Source organism: Hemitrygon akajei, chromosome 7 (assembly GCF_048418815.1).
Source record: "Hemitrygon akajei chromosome 7, sHemAka1.3, whole genome shotgun sequence".
Taxonomy (NCBI): Eukaryota; Metazoa; Chordata; class Chondrichthyes; order Myliobatiformes; family Dasyatidae; genus Hemitrygon; species Hemitrygon akajei.
Window position 1 is genome coordinate 88,870,374 of NC_133130.1, and position 26,800 is coordinate 88,897,173.

The window sequence follows — 26,800 nt, forward strand, 5'->3', positions numbered from 1 at the left end:
TGCACTGAGGCTAGTGGGAGATGTGGAAAGTGGCCAGATCTCTCTAGGCAATTTCGTTCATATTTTAATAAATGATATGAGATTGAATTGGCAGAGGCTCCAGGATGGGTCAAGTGCCCAAGCTCTGGTGCAGAATGGTTCATGAAATGGAAGTATGTCAGAGGGATTTAATTAGAGTAAAACTTAACAATTCGCTAAATTAATCGTTGTTAGCTTCTTCAGAGCGCTGCACAGAACATACTAGTTTAAAAATGTAAGTTAAATCTTTTGCATTGGCAGATCAACACTAATTGCAGAAAAATAACAAACATATCCATAGAATTTTATTGTGACTTTCTTAACTGAACTTATAATGCTTTATAACGATCTTACTATTTTCTCTTTACATGGAAAAAAAGACATCCATGTCAAACAGGCAAAATGCCTTATTTGATTAAATAGGAGCAAAATGTAGTCAAAAATAAGTCAGTTTCTTAATGAAAATTACTTAGTCAAGGGATGTCAGCTTCCCTATTCTTCCTACTAACAGTCGTTAGTCACTGGGGTTCAGGTTGTTGATGGAGTTATAATTCCTGTTTTTGCTTTCTCTTAGTTGAGAAGATGTTTCTTCTGAAAAATAGCACATTACTAACTTATTAGTATTCAATTGGATATTTCAAAATGATTATCTAATTTAACATTAGGATGCTGATATCTTATGCTCCTCTTGTTCTGAGCATCTGAATATAACTGAGCATAGTCTATCATTTGAAACTGAAAGTTACAGTTTACTTTGATATCTGTATGTTTGTTAATATAGAAAAATATTCTGAGAAATTCTGAATTTGGTGGTATTTTCAGGAACATTTCCCATGGAATAATCTTAAAAGGCTAATAAGGGACAAACATTTTTGTCCCACAAGTTCCAGGCAATGAGGGCCTCCAGTAAAGAAAAGGCTTAACTTCCAATATGAGATAAAGAATTATTTAATGTTCCTAATTATTCTAGATGCCTGCAAATGTAAGCATATGCAATTCCATTTTTTTCAATAATTACATTATGCCCAAATATAAATCAGATAAGTATGGTGAATAAGCTTTGAAATATTATACAGGATCTAAATCAAATTCATGATTTTGATCCCAAAGATCAGAGTGAAGAACAGAAGTTGTAAAACATGTGGAAGAAAAGGTTTCAAAGTTGTTTCACTTCAAGTTCACACTGCCACATCGCAAACTAATCAGCTTGAACACCTCTCTTCATAGCAATGATTTATGGTGTTCAAAGTGATGCTAAGAATTGTCATACCTTTAAGCCTTGACTGAGGATGACTTGATTCTAAAACCCATACAAGTCCTGACGAAGGGTCTCGGCCAGAAACGTCGACAGCGCTTCTCCCTATAGATGCTGCCTGACCTGCTGTGTTCCACCAGCATTTTGTATGTGTTGCCCATACAAATAAGATCTGTTAAAAGATCATGTAAAATGTGAAATAAGGGGTCACCTCTTTTTATTATGTTTATCAGTGGTCAATTCTAGTGTTGTTAGGCTTTATTCACATCTGAAGAGGGTGTTGTTTTATTATGTCTGATAGTGGTCAATTCTAGAGTAGTAAGGCTTTATTTGCATATAAATCTGTGATCAGACAGCTGCACACTCAAATGGAGAAGCCATGCCTTGCATTGCATGGTTCGGGTCTTGGGCTCTCTTCTTCATTTTTGCCAAAACTCTATTGTGAGGAAATGCCTTGCTGACATCTCATCTACCATACAGTATTTTAATTAACTTTGAAAAGGAAGGCCAGCAGTTTTCTACAATTTACGAAGACTGATATTACAGCCCTTATTGTCAGTAGAATGCCAAGTTTTTCACCTCTACAACTTTCAATTGGTCAATCTTATTCCTGCTAAGGACCTACACATATTTTTATGTGATAGGTGTTTATTTTGAAAGTAGTAAAATTTGATCCATTATTAGTATGAAACCAGTTGAATTTGTCAACTTCATTTTTCTCTATTAATTTTTACAGTAATTATTTCTGACAGAATAACTGTTCCTTGTTGAATGACATGCTACTTTGAAGTGCAGACTTCAAATGATTAGAACATCTACTCGCAGTTTCTGACAGAAGCAATTCTGCACTTTGCATTTTGCTTCATTTTAAATTGTTTGTGATGGATATTGAGCCCTAATGAAAGCTGGCAAATGAAAGAGAATTGTAAATGTATAAACACAACTGGAGTGGAAAATTATTTTTACACTTTTACTATTTCCTACCATATCATAAATATACATTATTTTTGTTAATCAAAATATGTTTGTTTAACGATAATTGAGTATCGTATATTATGAATTAGAAGGCACAATGTAGCTCAAAACCCATTGCTCTTGTTTTATAAAATTTGGAGAGCATGTGCGTCTGTTTGATAAGGATAATATAAATTATAACAATTAGATCAAAGTTACCATTAATTTGATTGCAAAGTATTAAATGTGTCAGGATCATGTGAAGTTGCCTGTGATATTTCAAGGCTAACTGCACACATTATTATAATGGATATAATGTGGATTGATAGCAAGCTGATGAAAATGGAGAAGGAAAAAAAAGCTCAAGTGAATTCCAAAGGAGAAATGGTTGCACATAAACAAAAATATGTACTTTGGGACATTAAATTATTAGACCTCTATTCAGAATCTTTATACTAAGTATTTGAGATGGTGGGGATGAGGGAAGTTGGATCCAAGGTGCAATTGCTCATTATTAGGAAGAGATTGGTTGAAGAAGAAACTTGTACATTCAAAACCAAATTCTGTAGTTCAGAAGTACACTTCTAGGGCATTGGGGTTTGGTGACTGTCAAAAAAAAGCAAAACACATGAAAGATGCAGCTGGACAAATATGTGTTCACACTGCAGTGGCCTATTCTGTATCCTCTGAAATGCAGAATGATCATTAGATTTCACAGCAATTGTCTGGGGCTCGAGAAGAGAAGCTAATATAATAAGTATAAAACCATCCTACATTTGATTTGTTGTGAATTATAAGATTTACTAGACAATTAGGAGACTAAACCAGTTACTGTACTGATACAAAGTTACTAAGTACTTAAGGCACAAAATATAGAGTATTTCAATCAAGAAGCAAATGCCAGTATTTGTATTTAGACAAACCTGATGTCTAAAATACAGAATTTAGCTAATATTTTATCAAGTTAAATTAAGTGGGTATATTAACTTCTTGATAATAGCTGCCTACCTTAAGACATTAATATTTAGTTAAAAGTAAGTATTAGGAGCATAGCTGTCATGAGAAATGTTCAAAGATTAGGCCGGAAGAAATTTTAATAATTATTTAAGTAGATTATTAGTTATCTTTTGTAATGCTCTCATATCTAAGTATAATTACATGATGGTCTAATCACACTAATTTGTACATTACATTATCCCTAATGACATGGCAGATATACAGTCCAAATTTCACAGGAAAGTATGTTTAATCTTTTAGTCAAGGTAATTTGGAACTACAGAGCAAGTCTACAAATCAACAAGTAATACCATTATTTCACATACCTTTTCGAAAAGGCACAGTTGGTGTGATTTGATAAATAATCAAATTTTACTAGCATTTGGTTTAGAAGCCATTAATTTTCATAATATTCAAAATCTGATTAATAGACCTTCTAATTGAATGAATAGAAGTGGATTTGGGTGTCCAAATGATTTATTGAAATGTGCATTTACCTTTGTGATTTTCATTCAAATGCGACCCAAGCTGGGATGCTCGAGGTCTTTCTGCTTCAAAAGCTCAATTGAAGATTGATAATGACCAGAGATGTCTCATTTTTCCCAATGACAACATAACAGATCCCAGTTCTTATAGGCATCCTCATCGTACCAAGCTCCACATAACAATAAAAAAGCAGTAGCTGAAAGGAAGATGTTTACTTGCATGACATTTCTCTTATCCTCAGATGCCTTATTCCACTCTATTAATCTTTTATTTTTCGGTTTAGCTCATATTATTAAATTTGTGTGTGTTGTATTGATTTGAATTGATTATACAGTACAACCCATATTTAAGGTAAGCAATTTTTGATTCTTGGTAGTTCAGTAATTACAAAACATGCAAACTTTCTGGTGTCATTTTGGAGAAAAACTGGGATATACAGTAAAAACTAGAACAGATGCAACTAATTTCTAGCTGGGTTTGAATTACTTAATCAGTGTGTTCTTCATCCTTCAAATTTGGCACAACAGAGAAATTTAAGATTTTTGGGTGTTAAATTCCTAATCAGGAGATATTGAAAACATATTGTGGATTTTCAATTGAAAGCAAATTAAGTCAGGTAAATAAATGTCAATTTCAATTTATCATTCTAAAAGAGAACTAGTTTCCAAAGTACATAATATGGAAAGACTTGAACTTTTTTAGTCCTATAGTCTGAATACCTTTTTATTTGTACCTGACATTGCTGATAGAGAAAAGATGAAGCAGAAATTGTGTTTTTCAGTCCAGGTAATTTGGAATTATGGAGCAAGTCTACAAATCAACAAGTAATGCCATTATTTCTTATTCAAAGTAAAGAGAGAGTAAAAGACCCAACAGCCTTTAGTGGAAAATCTGAGGTCTCAGGTCTCAACATTGTCATCTTATGCACAACCTTTATTTTAACTTGCCTTGTGGAGAAGCTAATTTAATCTCTGTCATATTAGTGTGCATCTGTTCATTGTAAGGTGACTCTGTTGCTTGAAAAGAGCTGACCTATTTAACTGCCATAGTCAATTTAAAAATCCACTCATCTTCAGATCACTTTGTATTTTTATTATTAACAAATATCCATGTTTTAAGTCATCGCTTTGAATGGGTTTCCTTTGTCAGAAGTTATACTATGACTTGAAAATATATCTTTCTTTTCATTCATTCATTTATTCTCTGTTGATAATATCACAGGCCAGTGATTCACGATGGGAGGGTTGATTTCTGTTTTGCTTTCTGTATTTGCCAAGGCCAATAATTTTCTTCCATGCCTCTTCCATTGCCTCTCACCAATCCACTGACAAATATGTTGTAGTGATACAGAAAGAACTTGGATCAGTCTAGTACTGATCTTGGCATTTAGTAAATTTCTCCTCTACCTTTCCCCTAGCCCCTCACCAACCAATACACAATCATGTTATATTGGAGAGAAAGAAAACTTGCAGCAAAGTAGTGCCAATCGTGTTGAGATTCCATAACAGCCCAAAAATCAATGAAATAGTTAATTATATAGTGGTTCTCATTATATCAGCGAATAGGACACATAAATTGTTTACAGAGAAAGCTCCAAACAGCATTGATATGTTAGATGACCTAATATGCTTTAATGGTGTTTGCTGAGAAATAACTGCAGATTCAGTGCCCAACCTTAAACAGCCCCACAAAATCTTTTTATCCTACATTAGTAAATATAACATATCAGAAAGCTGGCATGTCCTAACATTCAGCCACTTCATCTGAGCTGTATTTAAGTGGAAACTTAGATTAGCTGTTCATGACTTGCAGCAAGTCTCAACATGACTTTCTGATAGATCAGTGGTCCTCTCTTGGAATAATGCAAACACTAGGTGGTTCCACTTGATTGCAAGTTACTTTTCCCTCATTATCATCAGCAGTGTATCTCTGCAGTGCTTCTGTGATAGATTGTATGATATTGGATGAACATATACTTCATGAGCTTTGTCTGAACAGCCAGTAAGTCAAATCAGATGATATGTTTAGACAAAGGGCCTTGACCCAAAATGCTGACTGTCCATTTCTGCCCACAGATATTGAATGACCTGCTGAGTTTCTCCAGCAGTTTTTCTGCCAAATGATATGTTCTTATTTTGTTTTCAAGGCCTTATTTCTTACTCCAGCCAAATGTCTTATGCTTGTAAATTAATATTTTTTAAAATTTGAATTTTATTAAAACCTGCAGCTTTATGTTTATATGTTTGAATCAACATTACTCAGATTAAGTGCTGCTGCAAGCAAAAGATCAGAATCAAGTTTATTGTCACTGACATACTTCATGAAATCTGTTATTTTGTGGCAGCAGTATATAAAAAATAATCAACAAAGCATTTCTGAGTTTGACAAACTTAGTTTTAATGCTATCTTTTGAAACCCATATTTGTAGGCTTTTTTAGGAGTTGAAATTTGTGTGGAAAATTGCACGAAAAAACATCCTCCTTCTTTCCCATGGCTTTTGGCATTAATAGTTGTCATTTCAGGACGTACTTTTATGTGGCATCATAATTGAAAAATATCTATAGAACACTTTTACCATTATCCATCAGCAGGAATCTGATGAGATAGGATTTTCTGCCTGTGCTATATTCTGTCATTGTTTGTTTTTATTGACTTCAATTTGTTGTCCGATGGGTTAGGTTGAATATCCTCAGAATGAAGTGGGTCTTCATTCACAGTGCACAGCCTTAAAAATTTTAAACTAGAATTACTTCCATGTTATACATTTCAATGTTGCTATCTAAGTCATGTGCCATCAATATATAATTCTCAATGAACACTGCAAATTAAGACTTGCCCCTTTGTGATCATTTACCATATATTACTGGTTGTGTGGGTGGAAGGGGAACTCTGCAGCTGATGTTGTTCACATTACATAAACTTCTTCTTTGCCATTGAGAATTTTACATAATTACATACTGCATTAAAATGTTCCACATTCCACCTCACTAGATGTAGCTTTGTGAAAATTTTTGTCAACAACAGGTTTAAATTTACTTCCTCAAAGAAATGGGAGCTCCTGTTTAATAGAGTTTACATGGGTAAAATCCTGAATCCTGTCTGGTCTTTGTGAAATAATACTGAAGTGGACATGAGAAGATGTGGGAAGGTCTAAAGCCCAGACAATAGCTAGAACATGATGATGCAGTAAAGTGATCACTCTTGCTGTTCAACTCACCATAAGCCAGTTCTCTGTGTCTGCCCTCTCATTCATTTTTCTGTGTAGTTGATAAAGCTGAAAATTTATCCAAAATTATTTATGAACTCTTAAATTTGGTTTACCGCACTTAAATTGATCAAGTAAAAATTTGTTTATAGTAAATTGAAGTTTTAAAACTTCAATTTAAGTATATTTTTAAACCTCACATCTTGTAACCATATTGGAAAAATATGTTACTGAGAACATGACATAAAACAATTCTTGTCATCGTGCATCTTGTATAACCTAATTTCTTCAGTACATTAGAGCATACTTGGGCTTCATTGATTGTGCAGCTCCAGCTACTAATGAAAATGCTGACACTTCTCTCAATATAACGAGTATTGTCCACAGCACTTTCCACAATCTGCCTAATTTTGGAACTCTGATGATATGGCTGTACCGATACTTAATATAGTCTTGAAATATTTGTTTGTGTGGCTTTCTGGAAATGATGATTCATTCATGTAATCCTTTTTAGTATGTCAACTTGGAGACTGTGTATGCACGGGCTATATAGTGGCAGCACAGGCAAGTCCATTTCTGCTTTCTCCTGACATCTATGTGGGCCTTCTGTCAGAGAAGCTCTACAGGGATCTTGACTAAAAGTGACAAAGAATATTCAATACCACTTCCATACAAAACTCTGATCATGTAAGAAGCTTGTCTACTCCATGGCTTAATACTTCTCTGTCTGATACACTTATGTATTGCACTACCATGGAGTATAGATTCAGTTTTTAGTTCTGAATCACAGTTTCAATAGATGATTTTTAACCCTTTAATCATACCATTAAAAAAGCATGCTATCTAGTTTTAAATGTACACTTTATAGTTGTTATAAGACTGTCTCAGTGAACCTCTTACATGAGGGAGAATTGGGGGCATTTCCGTCCTTGCCAAAAATTATTCCTGAAATAACACCTGGACCATTTGCACATAGTTCATAATTTTACAGGGTTTATATTGTCATTTATAAATGCAGTTTTTATTGAACCATTCAAACTGCCATATGGATTTCTCCAGCCCTGCAGTTTATGTTCTGCAGAACACACTCTATTTGGATCCAACATGCACCCTCTTGAAAAACTAATCTAATGAGATATTAATTTGAAAGGGTGCTGTTGAATTCTCCAGATAGCTAGTCAGTGCTCCTCTTTGAACAAGCAATTGATATGTGGTCGTTGAATTGTTCTAATGATTCATTTTGGTGTTTCATCAACTTGCAGGCTGTACAAGACTAGAGGCGCAAATTCGTATTCACCTACAACCTGACCCCAATTCCCAATTCCCGGCATATGCTGTAGTGATTCTATTTGTTTCCTATCACATCCATCAGTGCAGCAATCTGAAAGGTGTCATACTTACTGGCCTAGAGTGTATCAAAAAAGAGAGCTTGTCATGTAGTACCTTTCTCTATCTCAGAACATCCAAAGGTGTTTCACATGGACTGGAGTATTCTTGACAGATAAGGGCTACCGTGTGTTTGAAAATATACCAGCTAACTAGGTCCTATACAATTAAAAAGAAATACAGAGCAAGATATTTGGTTTTCAGTGTTAATAATTCAGGAACTAGTTCTAACTTGGAGCCTATGTGAAGGTCAGTGTGTTAAAGGGAAAAAAGAATCTTGGTTTAGCATCTCACCTGAAATATTGGTTATTTTGGATATGAACATAACAACATTTCACGGTTAGAGCAATAATCCTTTAAAATATAGGAATTTTAAAATATGCTAGTATTTCAGATGAAACTTGAGTTTCATTTCTAATTGTCTTAGTATGTAATTAAGTTAAATGTTTAGCAAATGTCTAACATTAATTTGTGGTATTCTTTAAAATGGTTACGAAAAAATCAGGTTTATACTGCTCAATTTAAAACAAAATAAATACACTTTAAGTCAATATTTTAATGACTGTAATTATGGCAAATAAAGGTAGTTGTTCAGGAAACATGCAAGAAATTTAACAAAAGTGACCAGTGAAAGGTTCAGAGATTATGTGTTGCTGAAGATTTAATCTTACTGAGCAGCACTGTTCGTTACTTTTAATTACATCTTAACCAAGACCGCAGCTTAGTTGTACAGGTTTTGTTACACAATTATTTGTGGTTCATCCATAATGCATGTTTGAAAGCTGCAGCTCGGGTAAAACAAAGCCAATCCAATTTCATACATTATAGTGTTACCAATGTGCTCTTTCTAAAAGAGATGATTCAAAATTGTATTTTATGCAGCATTGAACAGAAAGAGCAAAAATAAAGCTCTTTCTTGCTGATTAAAATTCCTAATTACTGTTGTTGTTACGAAGTTTTAACAGTGCACAGTAGAAATCATTATTCTTTGGCATTACAAAAGACCTCTTCACAATTGCTCAGATTGGAGTGTTGGTGAAATTACACAGCAGGGCTCCACTGCTATTCCCAGGAGGGAAGATGGCTTACAACTGACAAGTATTATTAATTATCACTTTCTTTTCATAACACAGTACCCTGTTTAATTGTTTACCTGGAAGTTGCATGTGTTATTTTCATATGCGTACAGTGTGATAGTTTTTATTGAAAAACAACCATTAGAAATATCTCTATGCGACATGGTAGAAAAGCAACTTTACCCCCAAATTGCAGTGTAGTTTTTACTTTGACTTTTAAGAAAAAGCTTGAAAGAACACAGGTTGTGCATTTATATGTATTGCCTAGGTTGCGAACAATTGTGAATTATGTGCAGTTGTTGACATTCTTTCATAATATTGTTGCAAGTTTTATTTAGATATTTAATCATTTTTTCAGAGATCATCTTATGGGAAATTAATATTATGTGGAAAGCATTCAATGAGCCAAGTGCTCCTGTGTCTCAACTAGAATTAATTCCTACAGTCTATATATAACTCTAACAATAAATAAGTTTAATTTAATGTATTTGTCATGTTACATATAAAGATACCATATTTACATGATTAAAAAATTAGTGAGTTTAAATTGTTTATGCTGCATTTAAACATCAATTGTGAATTTATTTCAACATTTCTGTTAGGGGTTATATTTCTGGTGAAAGTGATTACCAAATATGTCTATATTTCTAAATGAAAGTTTCTTTCAGTCTTATACTGCAGTATTTAAATTAACTTGTGGTTTTTCTGTGACCAAATTTATCTTATACTATTTTTGTCCAGAACCATGATATCTGTAACCTCTTCATGTTTTATTTTCTTTTTCTCTCTTCAGATTTAAATATTTAAACATCTGATTACAGTTATTGTTAAAGGTAAGCCATCACTACATTGATTGTGCTATGTCTCAACCAGTTTGTTCATTGCACTTTATCAATAAACATTCTTTATGCTGTTCGCATAGTTGGCCTTGCTATTTCTTATTGCTCCTAATTAGTGGTGATGTGCTTTGAAACAAGTGGTGCTGGGAATTAACACCTGACTAGGTAGCTGCATTAACAATACTGCTGTACTAATGGTACTTCCCTGTTTCTGCATGTCTGAGCTTTAACTGAAAGATAATACTTTTGTTGTATGCCTGAGGCTGAATCTGAGACTAACACCTGCCATATTGGAGAATGTCTTTGTCACTCATGCTTTTGTTTGAATTGCTTCAGGGAAGCCAATGAGAGTTAAGTCCATTTATGTTTTGTTTGTTAAGCACCACGCAATTGGATTTTGAAACTGGATAGATTAGAAGTGGCACGTGCTGAGCCTGTCTTTTGAGCCAGCTTGGCTTAATAAGTAGTTTCAGGAGGGCAGATTGCTGAGCCTCGGCTTCTGAATGGAACAGCTGGGGGAGGAAGGCAACACAAAAGAGAAGTAGACAGAGTGGCATAAACCTGGAGAATTGTGGGTGGGGTTTTGGACATAGGGAGCAGGCCGACCACACGCCAGGTGTGACCTTTTCTAGCTTGCTCATTCTGCTTATTTGTCTGGGCAATTTAAAACTTACTGATAAAAATGAAGAATGTGGCAGTCTGCCTGCCGCAGCCAGAAGTAGGAGGAGTCTGGCTGAAGCTGATGGACCTCATTGATTAACCCTCTAAGGAGTATATTAGCATACTAGCACCAATTCTAAGAACGTGATAGGTGTTGAAGTTTTCGGAGATGGTAATCTGTTTCTTACTACATTACCATTTTTTTGTAAAATTAATTCTTGATGTTAGTAGCTGAGCCTATATAGCAGATGTTGCCCCATCAAAAGACTCCAGTTAACAATGGCCCTATTTCTAGTAAAAGTTAAAGCAATAAGACTACAAGACATAGGAGCAGAATTTAAGTTTCCCCTTATTCATATTTTCTTTATATTAGTTTTTCATCCTGTACTTATGGACTGATTTGGATCTCATACAAACATCTTTCCTACACTTGTCCAATAAAACCCTTTTATAAGACCATAAGACATCAGGCAGAATTAAGCTCTTTGGTCCATCAAGTCACTCTACCATTCAATTATGGCTGAATTATTTTCCTTCTTGACCCAATTCTCCAGCCTTCTCCCCAGAATCTTTGATACCCTTACACATCAAGAACGTATCAAACTCTACTTTAAATATACCCAATGACGTGGCTTCAGCTGTCTGTGACAATAAATTCCACAGATTCACCACCCTCTTGAAAAAGAAATTCCTCCTCATTTCTGTTCTAAAGGGAAGTTCCTCTATTGTAAGGCTGTGCCCTCTGGTCCTGGACTCTACCACTATTGAAAACATCCTCTCCATGTCCACTCTATCCAAGCCTTTCAATATTCGGAAGATATCAGTGAGGTTTCTCTTCTAAACCCCAGCGAGTGCAGGCCCACAGCTCCTCATTTCTTGCCTGGGGTCATTCTTCTAAACCTCCCCTGGACCCACTCCATTGCCAGCATTTCCTTCCTTAGACTGCTCACAATACTCCAAGTGTGTCTTATAAAACCCTAGCATTACATCCTTGCTTCTATATTCTAGTCCTCTCAAAATGAATGCTAACATTACAATTGCCTTGATTATTACCAACTCAACCAAGAATAGGGAATCTTGCACTAGGACTCCAAAGTCCCCTGCACATCCAATTTCTGAATTTGTTCCCTGTTTAGAAAGTAGTGTACACTTTTAATCATTCTACAAAAGTTCATGACCATACAAGTCCCAAAACTGTATTCCATCTGCCAGTTCTTTGCCCATTCTCCTACTCAGCCCAAGTCCTTCTGCAGAATCTCTGCCTCCTGAACACTATCTGTCATCCATTTACTTTTGTATCATCTGCAAACTTGACCACAGAACCATCAATTCTATCATCCAGTTCTATAACTTGAAAAGTAGCAGAGCTAACTCCAATCTCTGCAGAATGCCACTTGTCACCAGCAGCCAACCAGAAAAGGCCCACTTTATTCCCACACTTTGCTTTCTGCCTGTCAGTCAATTTTCATCCATGCTAGAATTGTGCCTGTAATACCATGGGTTGCTACCTTGTTTAGTAGGTTTGTATGTGCACTTTATCAAAGGCTTTCTGAAAATCCAAATAAACAATGTCCACTAACTCTCCTTTGTCTATCCTGCCTACTACTTCCTCAAAGAATTCCAACAGATTCGTCAGGCAAGATTTCCCCTTAAGGAGACTATGCTGACTTCAGCATATTTTATCATGTACCTCCAAGTACCCCTTAATAATGAACTCAAGCATCTTCTCAACCAATGAAGTCAAGCTAACTGGTCTAGAATTTCCTTTCTTCTGCCTCCCTCCCTTCTTAAAGAGTGGAGTGACATTTGCAGTTTTCCAGTCCTCTGGAACCATTGCAGAACCTAGTGATTCTTGAAATATCATTACTAATGCCTCTGCAATCTCTTCAGCTGCCTCTTTCAGAAAACTGGGTTGTAGTCCATATCATCCAGCTGACAAATCTACCTTCAGACCTTCCAGTTTCTCCTTAGTAATAGCAACTACACTCACTTCTGCCCTGGTTCTCGAATTTCAACTGTTGCTGATGTCGTCCACAGTGAAGACTGATACTTGATCTGCCATTTCTTTGTTCCCCATTACTGCCTCTCTAGCATCATTTTCTGGCAGTCCAGTGTCCATCCTTGCCTCTCTTTTACTCTTTATATATCTCAGAATAAAACTTTTGATGTCCTCTTTGAGCTTATTGGCAGGCTTATTTTCATATTTCATCTTCTCGTTCTTGATCGCTATTTTAGCTGCCTTCTGTTGGTTTTTAAAAGCTTACTGATTATTAAGCGAACTACTAATTTTTGCTGTATCTTTTGCTTTTATGCTGCATTTGTATTCTCTTGGCAGCTGCAATTGTCTAATCCTCTCTTTAGAATGTTTCTTCATTAGGGTGAGCTAACCCTGCTTCTTCCAAATTACTCCCAAAAACTCCAGCCATTGATGAGCTCCTCTCTCATGCTTTTGCAGTTACCTTTACTCAACTCTGGTTCTGATACATCTGTTTTTACCTTCTCCCTCTCAAACTACATGGTGATTTCTATCATATTACAATCACTACTTCCTAAGGGTTCCTTTACTTTAAGTTTCCTGATCAATTCTGGTTCATGGCACAATACACAATCCAGAATTGCATTTTCCCTAGTGGTCTGGACCACAAGCTACTCTAAAAAGTCTAAATACTGAGAATAAGAATTAATACCTACCTTGGTCATGTCATGGTAGAGCCAGTATTTCAGTGATCTGTCCACAAAATTCCACCTTATCAGTTTGAACAAGAGGAAGCTATAATACAGTTTGATCACAGTAGCATTTATTTGATTAAATATATTAAAATACATGAATTTATTTATTATGTATTATACTATTTCATGTCTTTTATATGAGCATATCTGTCAAAATTGTTCTTTGAAAATTTATTTTGACTGTGAAGGTCCTAATTGATTTTGGAAATGTTATTGAGTAAATAATACCTTTTACCTAAGAGTAATGATAAAATATAGGAGCAATCTTTATGAAACAGCAGATTTGATTATGTTTATGAAGCAGAAAAAACAAATGTAATTTGATGCATTGCATTTCAGTTCATAAATTAATTTAAAATGTCCAACAAGCCATCATAGTTTTGAGAGTCGGTAAATATATCAAACCTCTAAGAAATGGGAAACAACAAACCTACAACAGGAGGCTGTAAAATTATGCTGCTGTGATATGTTACACTACGTTAAAAGCACTATATAAATGCATGACACTGTTAAATTTTAACTGTGGACTTTATTCTTGCTTGAGGCTTGTGCTGGGCAACTAGAAGATTGTAATTGGTAGGTCTTGTCTGGAGACTGCTGTTCAACTGTTCACCTCGTGTGGCTGGCAAAGGGGGGATGATGGAGGCATCCTTGCAACATCTAGGAAATTCTACCAGCGGTTGGGAGGGAGAAGGTGTCAGAAGAAGTTGCCTTTCTAAGAAAAGTATTTTCCATATTCTTTGCTGACTTCCTCACAACAAATACTCTGTTCAGAAGCAAGTTAATTTGCTCTTAGGCCCCTTACAGGAGTTAAGGGATCCCAAGATCTGATTACTATTGAGGCAATCACCTGAATCCTATGGGACAACTAGCTGAAGACGAAACCAGTGGGAACAACACAGAGGGTTACCAAGAACTGAGTGGAAAATGGAACTGGTTTGGTTTTACTGGTGCTATTGGTTTCTTTTATGAGACATTACATGAGAACATCAACTAAATATATCTAAAAAAAACAAACTTTCATTTTCTTAAGATATACCCAGAGGGAAGAAACCAATATGACTGGGGAGGTAAAGCAGAGGTAGTGTGGGAAAATTAGTCAGTCACATAATCTGAATAGATGAGCTAAAAATAAAGGTCAGATTTCTATTAAATAATTTATTTTAAAACAGTCAAAACAGCTTAAATAACTGAAGATTTTTATGTTTTAATTGGCCATGTTGGTAGTAACAATTTATAATATTGTTTTGCCATCAACAGTATGCCTTATTAGTTCATATCCACTTCAAACTGAGTGCTTCCCTCTGCCAAAGATGATAATTTGAACTTGAATGGGCTGACCTGACTATGCTCATATCTGGCCCCTTGCTACCTAATTTGTTCATACTTTATCCACGGGGTATCGATATGCATGTGAAGCTCAGTTTCATTGCATTTAGCTCTTCTCTAATGTGGAATGAGAGACCGAGACAATTAAAACCCTAATTATTTAAATATTAGCAATATTTAACGAGACAGTGAAGTAAACATATTTTTGGCTTTAAGAGAAATGCAGCCTTTTAAATAGTGGAATCCTAGTCTGTAACCTTAGATATGCAGCTAAAATAGTTTGTCCCAGTATAGCTGAGAATCTAATTGTGTTCTCTGTCATGTGCATTTAGATGATTTTCTGTTTCTCACCAATGTTTCCCAAATAATAAAATCCCAATAAAGTCGCATCAATAAAGACGTGACTGAATGGATTCAAAATCAAAATTAAAATGGAAGTATTAGATAGTGGGCAACACTCATGCATCTCCTAGTGGCTAGTTGTAAAGCAACACCAATTGACATACAAGAAAATAATCACTCTAAATGAGAGATGGCTAAAGAATTTTTCCTTATTAATAGTGGTTAATTTCTAAAATAATAAATTGTACTGACCTTTGGTTATTTGAGGTGCATGAAAGCTGACCTGTACACTTATTAGACACTAGCTTCTCTAAAAAAGATGAACATTGACACTTGCATGTTTTACAAGTTAATGACTTTGAGAAAAATATATATGTTTTTCATTTACAGAATTCCTCCTCTTTGCCTCATTGTTATTTTAAATCTTACATGAGCTATTCTGTTTGAATCAATCTCTCATCATGGCTTTAAATAAATATTGATCTGCAGCATAAAAATAGTGATCGGTCAAGAAAGGATCTGTTAATATATCAGGCACCAGATCAGTTAAATATGAAACAATGAAAAACATAAAGACTACAGATTAAATTTATTTTATATATTAAGCTATAAATTCCAAGCAGACATAATTATATGAAGTTAGTTTGAATTTCCAATTTGCACTATAAATTATGAAAATTTGCGTAAAGTAATTAAGTAAAGCTAACATTACTAAATAAAGCCCTTAAGAAAAAATAAACAGATCAAAATAAAATGTTCATGTTCAGTCACAATTGCCTGATTGAAATCCCTTTTAAGTGTTTTCTAAAAAAGGTTAATCTTAGGGTAAGGAAGGAGCCTGAGGCGAATTTGGAATACTTTGCTGGAAAGTCAATCTTAACACATTTTTCTGTCATCAGAAATACTCTTCTCCAGACGTGTGGCCAGGGATCCAATAATCCATAGAAATATATGCAAACAAGATTAAGCTGTGCAATATCTTTCTGATTCCATGATATCATTCCTAAGGTAATGCTGCTACACCCAGGTTTTCATTGGGCTTTTTGCATGAATTACTCCATGCAATCTTTGGTTGTTGCTGAAGATATCGAGGATGTTATTATTTGGTTGTCAAGCCTCAGTGGTGCCACAGCAACAACCTCTTACTCAATGTCAGCAAGACCAAAGAGCAGATTATTGACTTCAGAAAGAGGAAACCAGAGGTCCATGAGACAGTCCTCATTCGCCAGAGGTGGAGAGGGTCAACAATTTTAATTTCCTTGGTGTTATCTCTTTGGAGGACCTGTCCTGGGCCCACCATGGAAGTGCAATTAAGAAGAAAGCACGACAGTGCCTCAACTTCCTTCAGAATTTGCAAAGATTCGCATGACATCTAAAACTTTGACAAACTTCTGTAGATGTGTAGTGGAATGTATAATGACTGGCTACATTGCAGCTTGGTATGGAAACACCAATGCCCTTGAATAGAAAATCCTATAAAAAGTAGTGGATACGGCCCAGTGCATCACAGGTAAAGCCCACCCTACCATTGACCACATCTACACAAAGTGTTGTTGCACGAAAGCAGTATCCTTCATGTCCACCACTCAGATCATGCTCTCTTCTTGCTACTGCCATCAGGAAGAAGGTACAGAAGTTTCAGGACTCACAACATCAGTTTCTGGAACACTTATTACCGCTCAACCATCAGCCTCTTGAACCAAAGGGGTAACTTTACTCAACTTCATTTGCCCCATCATTGAAATGTTCCCACAACCTATGGACACACTTTCAAGGACTCTTCATCTCATGTTCTTAATATTTATTACTCATTGTTTATTATTACTTCTTTCTTTTTATATTTGCACAGTTTGTTGTCTTTTGCACACTGGTTGAATGCCCAATTTGGTGCGGTCTTTTATTGATTCTATTATGGATTTATTGAGTATGCCCAGAAAAAAATGAATCTCAGGGTTGTATATGCTGATGTATATGTACTTTAATAATAAATTTACTTTGAACTTAGAATTTGAATTTTACCTTGCTTAGATTTAGATTCATTTATTTCCAGTTCTGTCTAACTCCAAAGCTTCTCAACTCCCCAGTGCTGCTAGATCCCAAGATTTCCTTCATAGCAACATGATGTAATGCATCTTTCTATATCTGAGGAACCTGTATTCTGTGGAAGGGTGGGAGAGGCTGTAATTGCAGAATGAATAGTTTATTCAGCCAAAAGCAGCATTTACAGAAACAGTCTTTACATTTAAGTCATCCGTGGCAACTCTGAGTTGTCTTCTGCCTTTCATCACCTTATCGTTGCAACGTATCCCTCCATTTCTTCATTCTGATATGCTCATCTATCTTCCCCTTAAATCTCCTTAGATTGTTCTTCAACATTCAATCAGTGCCAAAGGTGACTTGCTTCAGCTTTCTGGGTCCTGAGGGAGCTGATGGGGTCAATGTGGTAGTTACATGGCCAGGGTAGATGGGCAGTATTGCAAGTGGTGCACTCCCACCATTTTTGGTAGGCTTTCTCATGCTCCCATTGAAGATATTTGTGGTCTTAAACTTTTCATCAGTCACAAACCAGAAATTTCATCAGTTGGTGAGGGTGTTGCATTTTTTTGGATGTTTGAAGATAGCCTTGAAGAATTTCCTTTGTCCTCTTGGTCAGCTCCTGGTGTGATGAAGCTCGGGGTGCTTGCCTGGGGAGTTTAAGATCAGGTGTGCGATTAACAAGAGCCCGTCTAAGAGGGCCCACTGACAATCATCAGAGCCCCCATGATTGGTTTAAGAAGGCAAGCTGGTACACATCTGCTGATGGATTTGGAGCATTTTGTAGCATAATCTTTGATGGTATCTCTCCAATAATTTGAGATAGGGGGCCATTTCAATGAACTGTTGAAGTTGACGTTGATTGCTGCTACCTTCAGAAATATGAGTTTTGTGCCATGTTTGAGGTGTTGATCTTCACTGTTTTCCTGAGATTGATAAAGTTTTTGCTGGTACACTGAATGCAATGGCAAATTTCATCTTCAATGTCTCTGTTTGTTGAAAGGTATTTTCTGAGATATGGCAAGTGCTCAGTATGTTCCAGGGTCTTGCCATGGACCTTAACTTTCAGGGAGGTGATACAATGCAGCATACTACCATCTGGTAGAAGAACTTTGTTTGCCAGATGTTTTTCTTTGTAGGAATTGTTCTTTTTTATGAAACAATGAGCTAGGTGACAATGACTTGGAGCTCAGATCCCCAAATGTGTATGATGCAAGTGTAATCTGCAGACCACAGCTTAATGGTTCAGATTGGAGAGACATGGGCTCTGCAGGTGCAGCCATCATAAGTTAAATATTCCCATCATTTATGTAGATTTGTTTCAGTCCAAAGGGATTTTGAGCAAAGCTATTGCCTTGTTTGACCCCATCACATGCTAGGGTTGGGTTTGTGATGGATTCATTCGTTAGAATGACAGCATGCTTGCCATCTTATAACAGATGTACAATGGAGAACATTCTCTGAGAGAAGGTAAGTTTCAGAAGGCCTTTCTTATTTGACAGAATCAAAAGGTTTGTAAGGTCTAAGAAGTTTTGTATTTGTGATTGATGCTGCTGCCTACACATTTTCTGAAATTGTTATGTAGGTAAGATTTTGTTTTCTGATGATTATGATCTACATTGAAACTTGGAAGCAATTTTCAACACTGGGTGAAGGTGGTTGTGGAAGACCCTTGCAATGACTTTATCAATGCTGACTCACCCATTGGATAGTTTTCCTATTTTGGCAAAGAAGTAATACAAAAAAATGGTTTATTTCAGTCTAGAATATGGACCAGGGTTTTTCTTTGTGGTCAGATTGTAAGTTCTCTTTAGCCTTTTACAGTTTTGAGAGAAAGGTGCTGGATTTAAATTAGAATAATCCAAACGTCATGTGATACTTGCTTGTTGGATGGGCATTCATAAGTCAACTGGAAACCAGTCTGTGCTTCATGGGCAAGAAAACACATGGATACAATGCAAGCAACCTGCTGAAACACATTCAAAGCTTGTGTGGATATACCTTTACCTTGTGACTATCCCTCACTCCTTTCCAAACTTCCCTAGCTCTTGGTCTCATCTCCTGCAGTTGTGTTTTACCCTGACTCTACTCCTAGCCCTACTTCCACTACCACTCTGTTGAAACCTGCCACTTGCAAACCTCACCCTCCCTTCCTCATTCTCTTTTCATTTTTTCTAAACAAAGAACTTAAGAAATAGTGAGGCATGTAGGCCATTGCATTCTTCAAACATGTCTACCTTCCCCTTTCAAAGTTATAGTTGATCTTTTTGTTCATATCTGACCTACGCATGCTCTTCTTCAAGCCAAAAAAAGCATCCTTGAATATACTTAATAACAGAGTTTTGACAGCTCTTTGAATAGAACAATGCATTGATGTAGTAACCTCTGTGTAAGGAAATTTCTTTAATCTCAGTCCAAAATGTGTGATCCTTTATTCGAGCATGAGCATCTAAGCCACAGACTATCCAATCAAAGCAAGCAGCTTTTTCACCATTTACCTTTCCGTCTCTTTTAGAAATACATTGCTACAAAAGGACTCTAATAGCACAGATATGAATTGGTTAAGTAGCAGATGATGAAGTCTCATGGTAAATTAATGTTCTTCGGGCAGGAAGAAATTGAATAGTGGTGTTCCCCAGAGATCAGTATTGGGGGAGTGCTTTTTTGTAAAATCCATGACCCAGACCTGGGGATGCGCAGCATAATTTCTGAATCTCTGTATGATACAAAATCTAGCTGCATTTTTAAACTACAATGATGGTGTAGGAGCAAACTGAAAGGTCACACAGAGTTGGTGTTTGAATAGCAGGCAACTTATTAAAAACTGGTGTTCACCAGGAGACCAGCCAAAGCTGATCAACCTGAGCATGAATCTAGTGCAGCTTTTACATTCTCATTTGGCGAGATTACCAGTAAAACTATATTTTGCTAACGGAATGGTGGTCACAGGAAGACTTATTTAAGTAAAAGACTAGGTCCTGATTACAGAATAAAATGATTATCCACAGGTCTAGTAGTAAATCCAATTTTCTATTACAATAATGTACACAATTAGTGACATTCCTGAAACTTGAATTTCATTGCAGTTGCAATCCATGTCTCTACTTTTGTCTGTGGTTCCCTGTTACTCCATTAGCACAACCCACATCCCTATTTACTAATTATTAGCCCTCACAATTCTTTCCCCGATAACAGAGGACAGTGATAGATTGCAGCAAGATGTAAGCAGACTGGTGGAAAGAGTGGGCATACTCTTAACACAGAGAAACAGAAGTTGATGCATTTGGTAGGAAGACCGAGGAGAGGCAATCTGGAATCCAGGATACTGTTCTAAACAGAGTACTGAAACAGAAGGACCTGAGGGTATGTGTGCACAATTTGGAAGGGAAGGCATGCTGAATCTTTATAAAACTGGTCTGGCCTCAACTGGTGAATTATGTTCAATCTTAGCCTCCATGTAGTGTAAGTGGAAGGATGTGAAGATATTAAAGTGTGCCCAGAAAAGATTTTTGAGAATGGTTCCTGGGAATAGGGATAACAGTTACAAGGGCAGAATACAAAAGCGCTGGAGGTGAAGGACAAACGTCACTGGGAAGATTTGATAGAAGTATGGAATAATGAGGAATCTGGATAGAGTAGATGTGGTAGGCCATTCTCTTTGATGGAGAGATTGTGGACCAGAGGTCACAGACTTAAAAGGAAGAAAATTACGAGCGGTGGGCATTGTGTAGTTGGAATCTGAATTGATGTGATGGTGGCAAGTTTCAATGCGGCCTTTTAGAGGGAATTGGATCAGTATGAAGTGAAGAAACATTTGCAACATCATGGAGGAAGACCAATAGGTGGAACTGGAGTTCATATGGTAGATGGCCTGCACAGATGTGATGGGCCATATGTGCTATAACCATTTTATGATTCTGTTAAGCTTTGTGCTTGCGGAGCTATTCTTTTCAATCTCATCAGAGGAATTAAAGCCACTCCACCTCCAAGACAAGTATCCATCCGATGAGACAGACACCAAACTTATACACACTGCCCAGGTGTAATTCCACGAAAGCTGCATATAGTTGTAGAATCTGAGATATAAACCCTTGTAACTGCACCCAGCATACCATCTGCTCTTTTAAATTGTTTACTGTGCCTTCATTATTGTCTTTGTATATTATGTCCAAACGAAGGCAATAATATTTTAAACTTTGCTAATAAGCACATTCAGATCCTTGTTTAAATAAAGGTTTAATAGTGACTCCTTTCAAAAATAAACCTGTCATTCTGTTGTGCTGAACAAAATAAATAACCTTGGATTTCTGACATGTACTCCATCTGCTCCCTTTTTAGCTCATTCATCAACTTTTCCCATATCACTTTGCACCAATCCTTAAACTGCACTTTCACACCCAGCTATGCTTCTTCGAAAAGTCAGGACACGTGACACTTTCATAAAAGTCAATAATTTCGATTGTAAATAACTTGGGCTCAAGTTGCAGATATTTGTGAAACTGTGTAAATAATAACAAACCAAAGCCAATAAGGAATTTATTTTTAGTCTTCTCTCTTGTCAATTCTTAATCTGTGCTAATTTATTAATTAATCCAATAGCTTTCATTTTTATGACAATTTGTGTTATGCCTTTTGCAATATTGGTACAGTACCTTTTCTTTTGTTCTATCGCCCCTACTTATTAGATAAGTTTATTAAATTTATGGAACTCATTTTTCCTTTACCAAAGCAATGTTGACAATATCAAAGGTTGAAAGGTTCATTTTATTATCAAAATACGTACGTAGATTACAATTCTGAGATTTGTCTTCTCCAGTTAGCCAGAACCCACAGAAAAAACCATGGAAGTTGTTGAGGCCCTCTTCCCCATGAAAAAGAAAAAGAAACAAAACTGGCAAACCCTAAACCACCCTCCCCACCCCACCCCCAATCTCCCCCTCACACAAAAACCAACAGATCGCCCACTCGGACACGGCAGCTAAAACATCAAACCCCTAACCCCCAGCCTCCTCCCACACAAAAAAAAAGCAACAATAACATCAAACACCCAACCTGTCCCTCACCCAAAAAAAGCAACATATTGCCCACCTGCCAATCGGCAACAAGAAAGAAAATATAGAAAAACTGAAGGAGACCTATACAAAGTATAGTCAACATCAATAATCACATATGTCTCACAATTTCGAAAACTCCTCCGTCAGCATCGAACTCAGTCCTTCCATGGGGCCTTCATCCACCAAGAAGCAGCCTCCCATGGGGATCAACCTTTGGCCCAATGTGGCCTCCTGTGGTTCATACTATGATCTACTTAGTACTCTTAACAAAGAATTCCAGCATTTTTCTGATAGCCAGTGTAGTGAAGTGGTTAGTGTAATGTTGTTACAGTGCCAGCAATCAGTAATCACGGTTCAATTCCTGACATTGTAAGAAGTCTGTACATTCTCCCTGTGACTGCATAGGTTTCCTGTAGATGCTCTGGTATCCTCACGTATTTGAAAGACATACGGGTTAGTGTTAGTAAGTTGTGGACGTGCTATGTTGCTATGAAGCATTTGCATCAATGTTTCGATGTAGATGTGACAAATAAAGCTGATTTTTAACCTGTGGTTCAGTGCATTCCCTCTATCTCATATCTTAAATTGCATTATTACATTTTCACTCCACTGGGACTATTCATGAGTATGTGGAATTTTGAAACCTCTCTATTAATACATTCATTATTTCTGTTGCCCGTTTACAACCTAAAAGTGTAAACTGTAGAATTTGTTGACATTTAGAGTCATAGAGAATTACAGCACAGAAACAAGCCCTTTGGCCCATTTAGTTAATGCTGAAAATATTTAGGAAAGCTGTCTCCTCCCATCAGCCAACACTAGGAGCATAGCTTTCCATATCCCTGCTACCCATGTACCTATCCAAACTTCTCTAAAATGTTGAAATCGAGCTTGCATGCATCACTTGTGCTGGCAGCTCATTCCACACTCTCATGACCCTCTGAGTGAAGAAAATTCCCCTCATGTTCCACTTAAACTTCTCACCTTTCACCCTTAACACATTGCCTTAGGTTGCAGTCCCACCCAACCTCAGTGGAAAAAGCCTGTTTGCATTTACCCTATCTCTACCCTCATAATTTTGTATACCTCTATTAAATCTCCTCTCAGTCTTCTACGTTCAAAAGAATGCAGTCCTAACCTATTCAATCTTATAACTCAGGTCCCCCACACCCAGCAAAATCCTTGCTACGTTTCTCTGCACTCCTTCAACGTTATTTACATCCTCCCTGTAAGTAGGTGACCAGAACTGCACACAATACTTCAAGTTAGGCCCCACCAACGTCTTATACAACTTTAACATGATGTTCTATATTCTGTACTCAATATTCAATATATTGATTCATGAAGGCCAATGTGCCAAAAGCTTTCTTTACAACCCTATCTACCTGTGATACCTCTTTCAACAAATTATGGATTCCCATGTCCCTTTGTTCTTCCACACTCCTCAGTTCACTGTGTAAGACCTACTCTGCTTGGTCCTACCAAAGTGCAAAACCTCACATATGACCTCACTGTCGACCTCACCCCCAATCTTGGGGTCATCTGAAAATTTGCTAATCCAGTTAACCACATTATCTTCCAGATAAGTGATGTAAGTGACAACCAACAAAGGACCCAGCACCAATTCTTGTAGCACACCATTAGTCACAGGTCTCCAGTCAGAGAGGCAACCCTCTGCTACCACTATCTGGTTTCTCCCACAAAGCCAATGTCTAATCTAGTTTACTACCTTATCCTGAATGCTGAGTGACTGAACCTTTATGACCAGTCTCCATGCTGGACCTTGTCAAATGCCTTATTAAAGTCCATGTAGACAGCATCCACTGCCTTGCTTTCATCCACTTTCCTGTTAACTTCCTCAAACTCTATAAGTTTGGTTAGACTTTACCAAACTTACCAAACTTAGACCTACCCTGCACAAAGCCATACTGATTATGCTTTATCAGTCTATGTCTATCCAAATCCTTATATATCCAGACCCTGAGAACACCTTCCAATAACTTTCCCACAACTGTTGTCAGACTCCCTGGTCTATAATTTCCTGGTTTCTGTTTTGAGCCTTTTTTAAACAGTGGAACAACATTGGCTATCCTCCAATCATCTGCTACCTCTCCTATTGCTAAAGATGTTTTAAATATCTCTACTAGGAGCCCGGCAAATTTGCTCTTGCATTCCATAGTGTCCTAGGGAACACCTTGTCAGGCCCTTGGGATTTATCCTCCCTGATTTGCCTCAGAAGAGCAAACACCTCATCCTCTGTAATCTGTGCAGGGACCATGAAGTTGATGCTGCTTTGCCTCACTTCTACAGACTCTGTATCAGTCTCCTGAGTAAATACAAATGCAAAGGATGCATTTAAGATCTCCACCATATGTTTTGGTTCCACACATGGGTTATCATTCTGGTCTTCCGGGGACCAATTTTACCCCTTGTAATCCTTCTGCTCTTAACATATCTGTAGAATCCCTTAGGATTCTCCTTCACCTTATCTGCTAGAGAAATGTCATGTCTTCTTTTAGCCTTCCTGATTTCTTCTTAAGTGTTCTCTTGCATTTCTTGTACTCCATAAGCACCTCATTTGTTCCTACTTGCTTATTCCTGCTATGCACCTCCTTCTTCCTCTCAACCAGGGCCTCAATATCTCTTGAAAAGCAAGGTTCTGTACATTTGTTATCTTTACCTTGTTTTTGGAGAGGCACATACAAGCTTTGTACTCTCAAAATTTTGTTTTTGACATCCTCCCAGTTTCCAAGTACACCTTTGCCAGAAAACAGCCTATCATAATCCACACTTGCCAGATCATTTCTGATGCCATCAAAATTTGCCGTTCTCCAATTTACAATCTCAACCCTCAGATCAGACCTATCTTTTGGCATATTTACTCAGAAAATAATGGCATTGTGGTCACTGGATGCAAAGTGTTCCCCTACACAAACTTTTGTCACCTGCCCTGTCCCATTCCCTAATAGCAGATCCAGTATCACATGCTCTTTCAGAACATCTGTGTAATGATGAAGAAAACTTTTCAGAATACATTTGTCAAACTCCATCCCAACTAGTCCTTCCATTAATTTCTCCAGTATTTTCACAGTCAAAATAAAGTCAAACTGTATTTTCTAGTTAATTTCAGTTCCTTCCTCTCATTAGACCCTTAATTCCCCTTTTCTTTCCAATACACTTGTGTCATTTGCTATGGAGGCAGGTGCAAATAAATTTGTTCCATTGTAACTTGTTATTCTTAGCACAGTGGAATTTCTCCTGCCATTGCCTCCTCCATCACATCATCACAGATATTAATAAGTTTCTCCCGATTTGTATTTTGTTTGTAATAGTTTGTTATGTTATACATATGAAGTAATTTGGATCGCATAGAAACATCTTCCGTAGAACATTTGGATCGCATAGAAACATCTTCCATAGAACATTTGGATCGCATAGAAACACTTGTCCATTAAGACTCTTTTAAAAGACCGTAAGACAGATACAATAGGGTTTTTAAAGTGATTCTTGAATAGGTACATGGAGCTTAGAAAAATAGAGGGCTATGGGTAACCCCAGGTAATTTCTAAAGTAAGTACATGTTTGGCACAGCATTGTGGGTCAAAGAGCCTGTATTGTGCTGTAGGTTTTCTATGTTCTATGTTTCTAAGAATTAGAAGCAGAATCAGTCCATTCAGTCCATTGAGTCAACACTGCAATTTGATCATCACTGATTTACTTTCCATCTAACAGCCCCCTTCCCCATAACCTTTGATACCTCTTTCTATCCAACACCACTTTAAATATATCCATTGACTTGACCTCTACAGATGTCTGTGGCAATGAATTTCAGATTTACCTACCTCTTGCTAGAGAAATTGCGCCTCATCTTTGTTCGTAGGGATTGCCCTTCGACTCTGAGGTTGGGCCCTCTGGTACTATATACTCCCACTGTTAAAAGCATCCTCTCTTTGTCCACTCTATCTTGACCTTTCAATATTGAGGAGGATTTAATAAAATCCCACCTCATTCATCTAAACTCCAGTGAGTACAGGCTCATCAAATCTCCTTATTTTTTCCCCAGGTTAACCTCCTTTTGGACTTCTCCAATGCCAGCACACCCTTTCTTCGATATGGGGTCCAAAACTGCTCACAATATTCCAAGTGTGATCTGACTGATGCCTTATCAAGTCTCAGCATTACATTTTGCATTGATTTTCTAGTCCTCTCAAAATGAATGCTAATTTTGCTCTAGGGCTCCATAGTCCCTTTGCATTTCCAATTTTGAATTCTCTTGCTGTTTAGAAAATAGTCTATGCCTTTATTCCTTCATCCAAAGTGCATGACCATACACTTTCCTACACTGTACTCTATCTGACACATCTTAGCCTATTCTCCTAATCTGTTCAAATTCTTCTGCAGATTCCCTGCTTCCTCAACAATACCTATCCCAACCT

The 26,800-nt window shown here is 36.9% G+C and overlaps 1 protein-coding gene across 4 annotated transcripts in view; it reads left to right on the forward strand.

Annotated features, from left to right (window-relative positions):
- Positions 1-26,800, forward strand: part of ralgapa2 (Ral GTPase activating protein catalytic subunit alpha 2) — a 477,749-nt gene that overhangs the window by 429,660 nt on the left and 21,289 nt on the right. For all 4 annotated transcript variants that reach the window (XM_073051378.1, XM_073051381.1, XM_073051380.1 and 1 more), the window contains one exon: positions 10,170-10,209. In XM_073051378.1, the coding sequence (XP_072907479.1) occupies positions 10,170-10,183 (14 nt within the window). In that variant the 3' untranslated portion in view covers positions 10,184-10,209. The remainder of the gene's footprint in view (positions 1-10,169; positions 10,210-26,800) is intronic.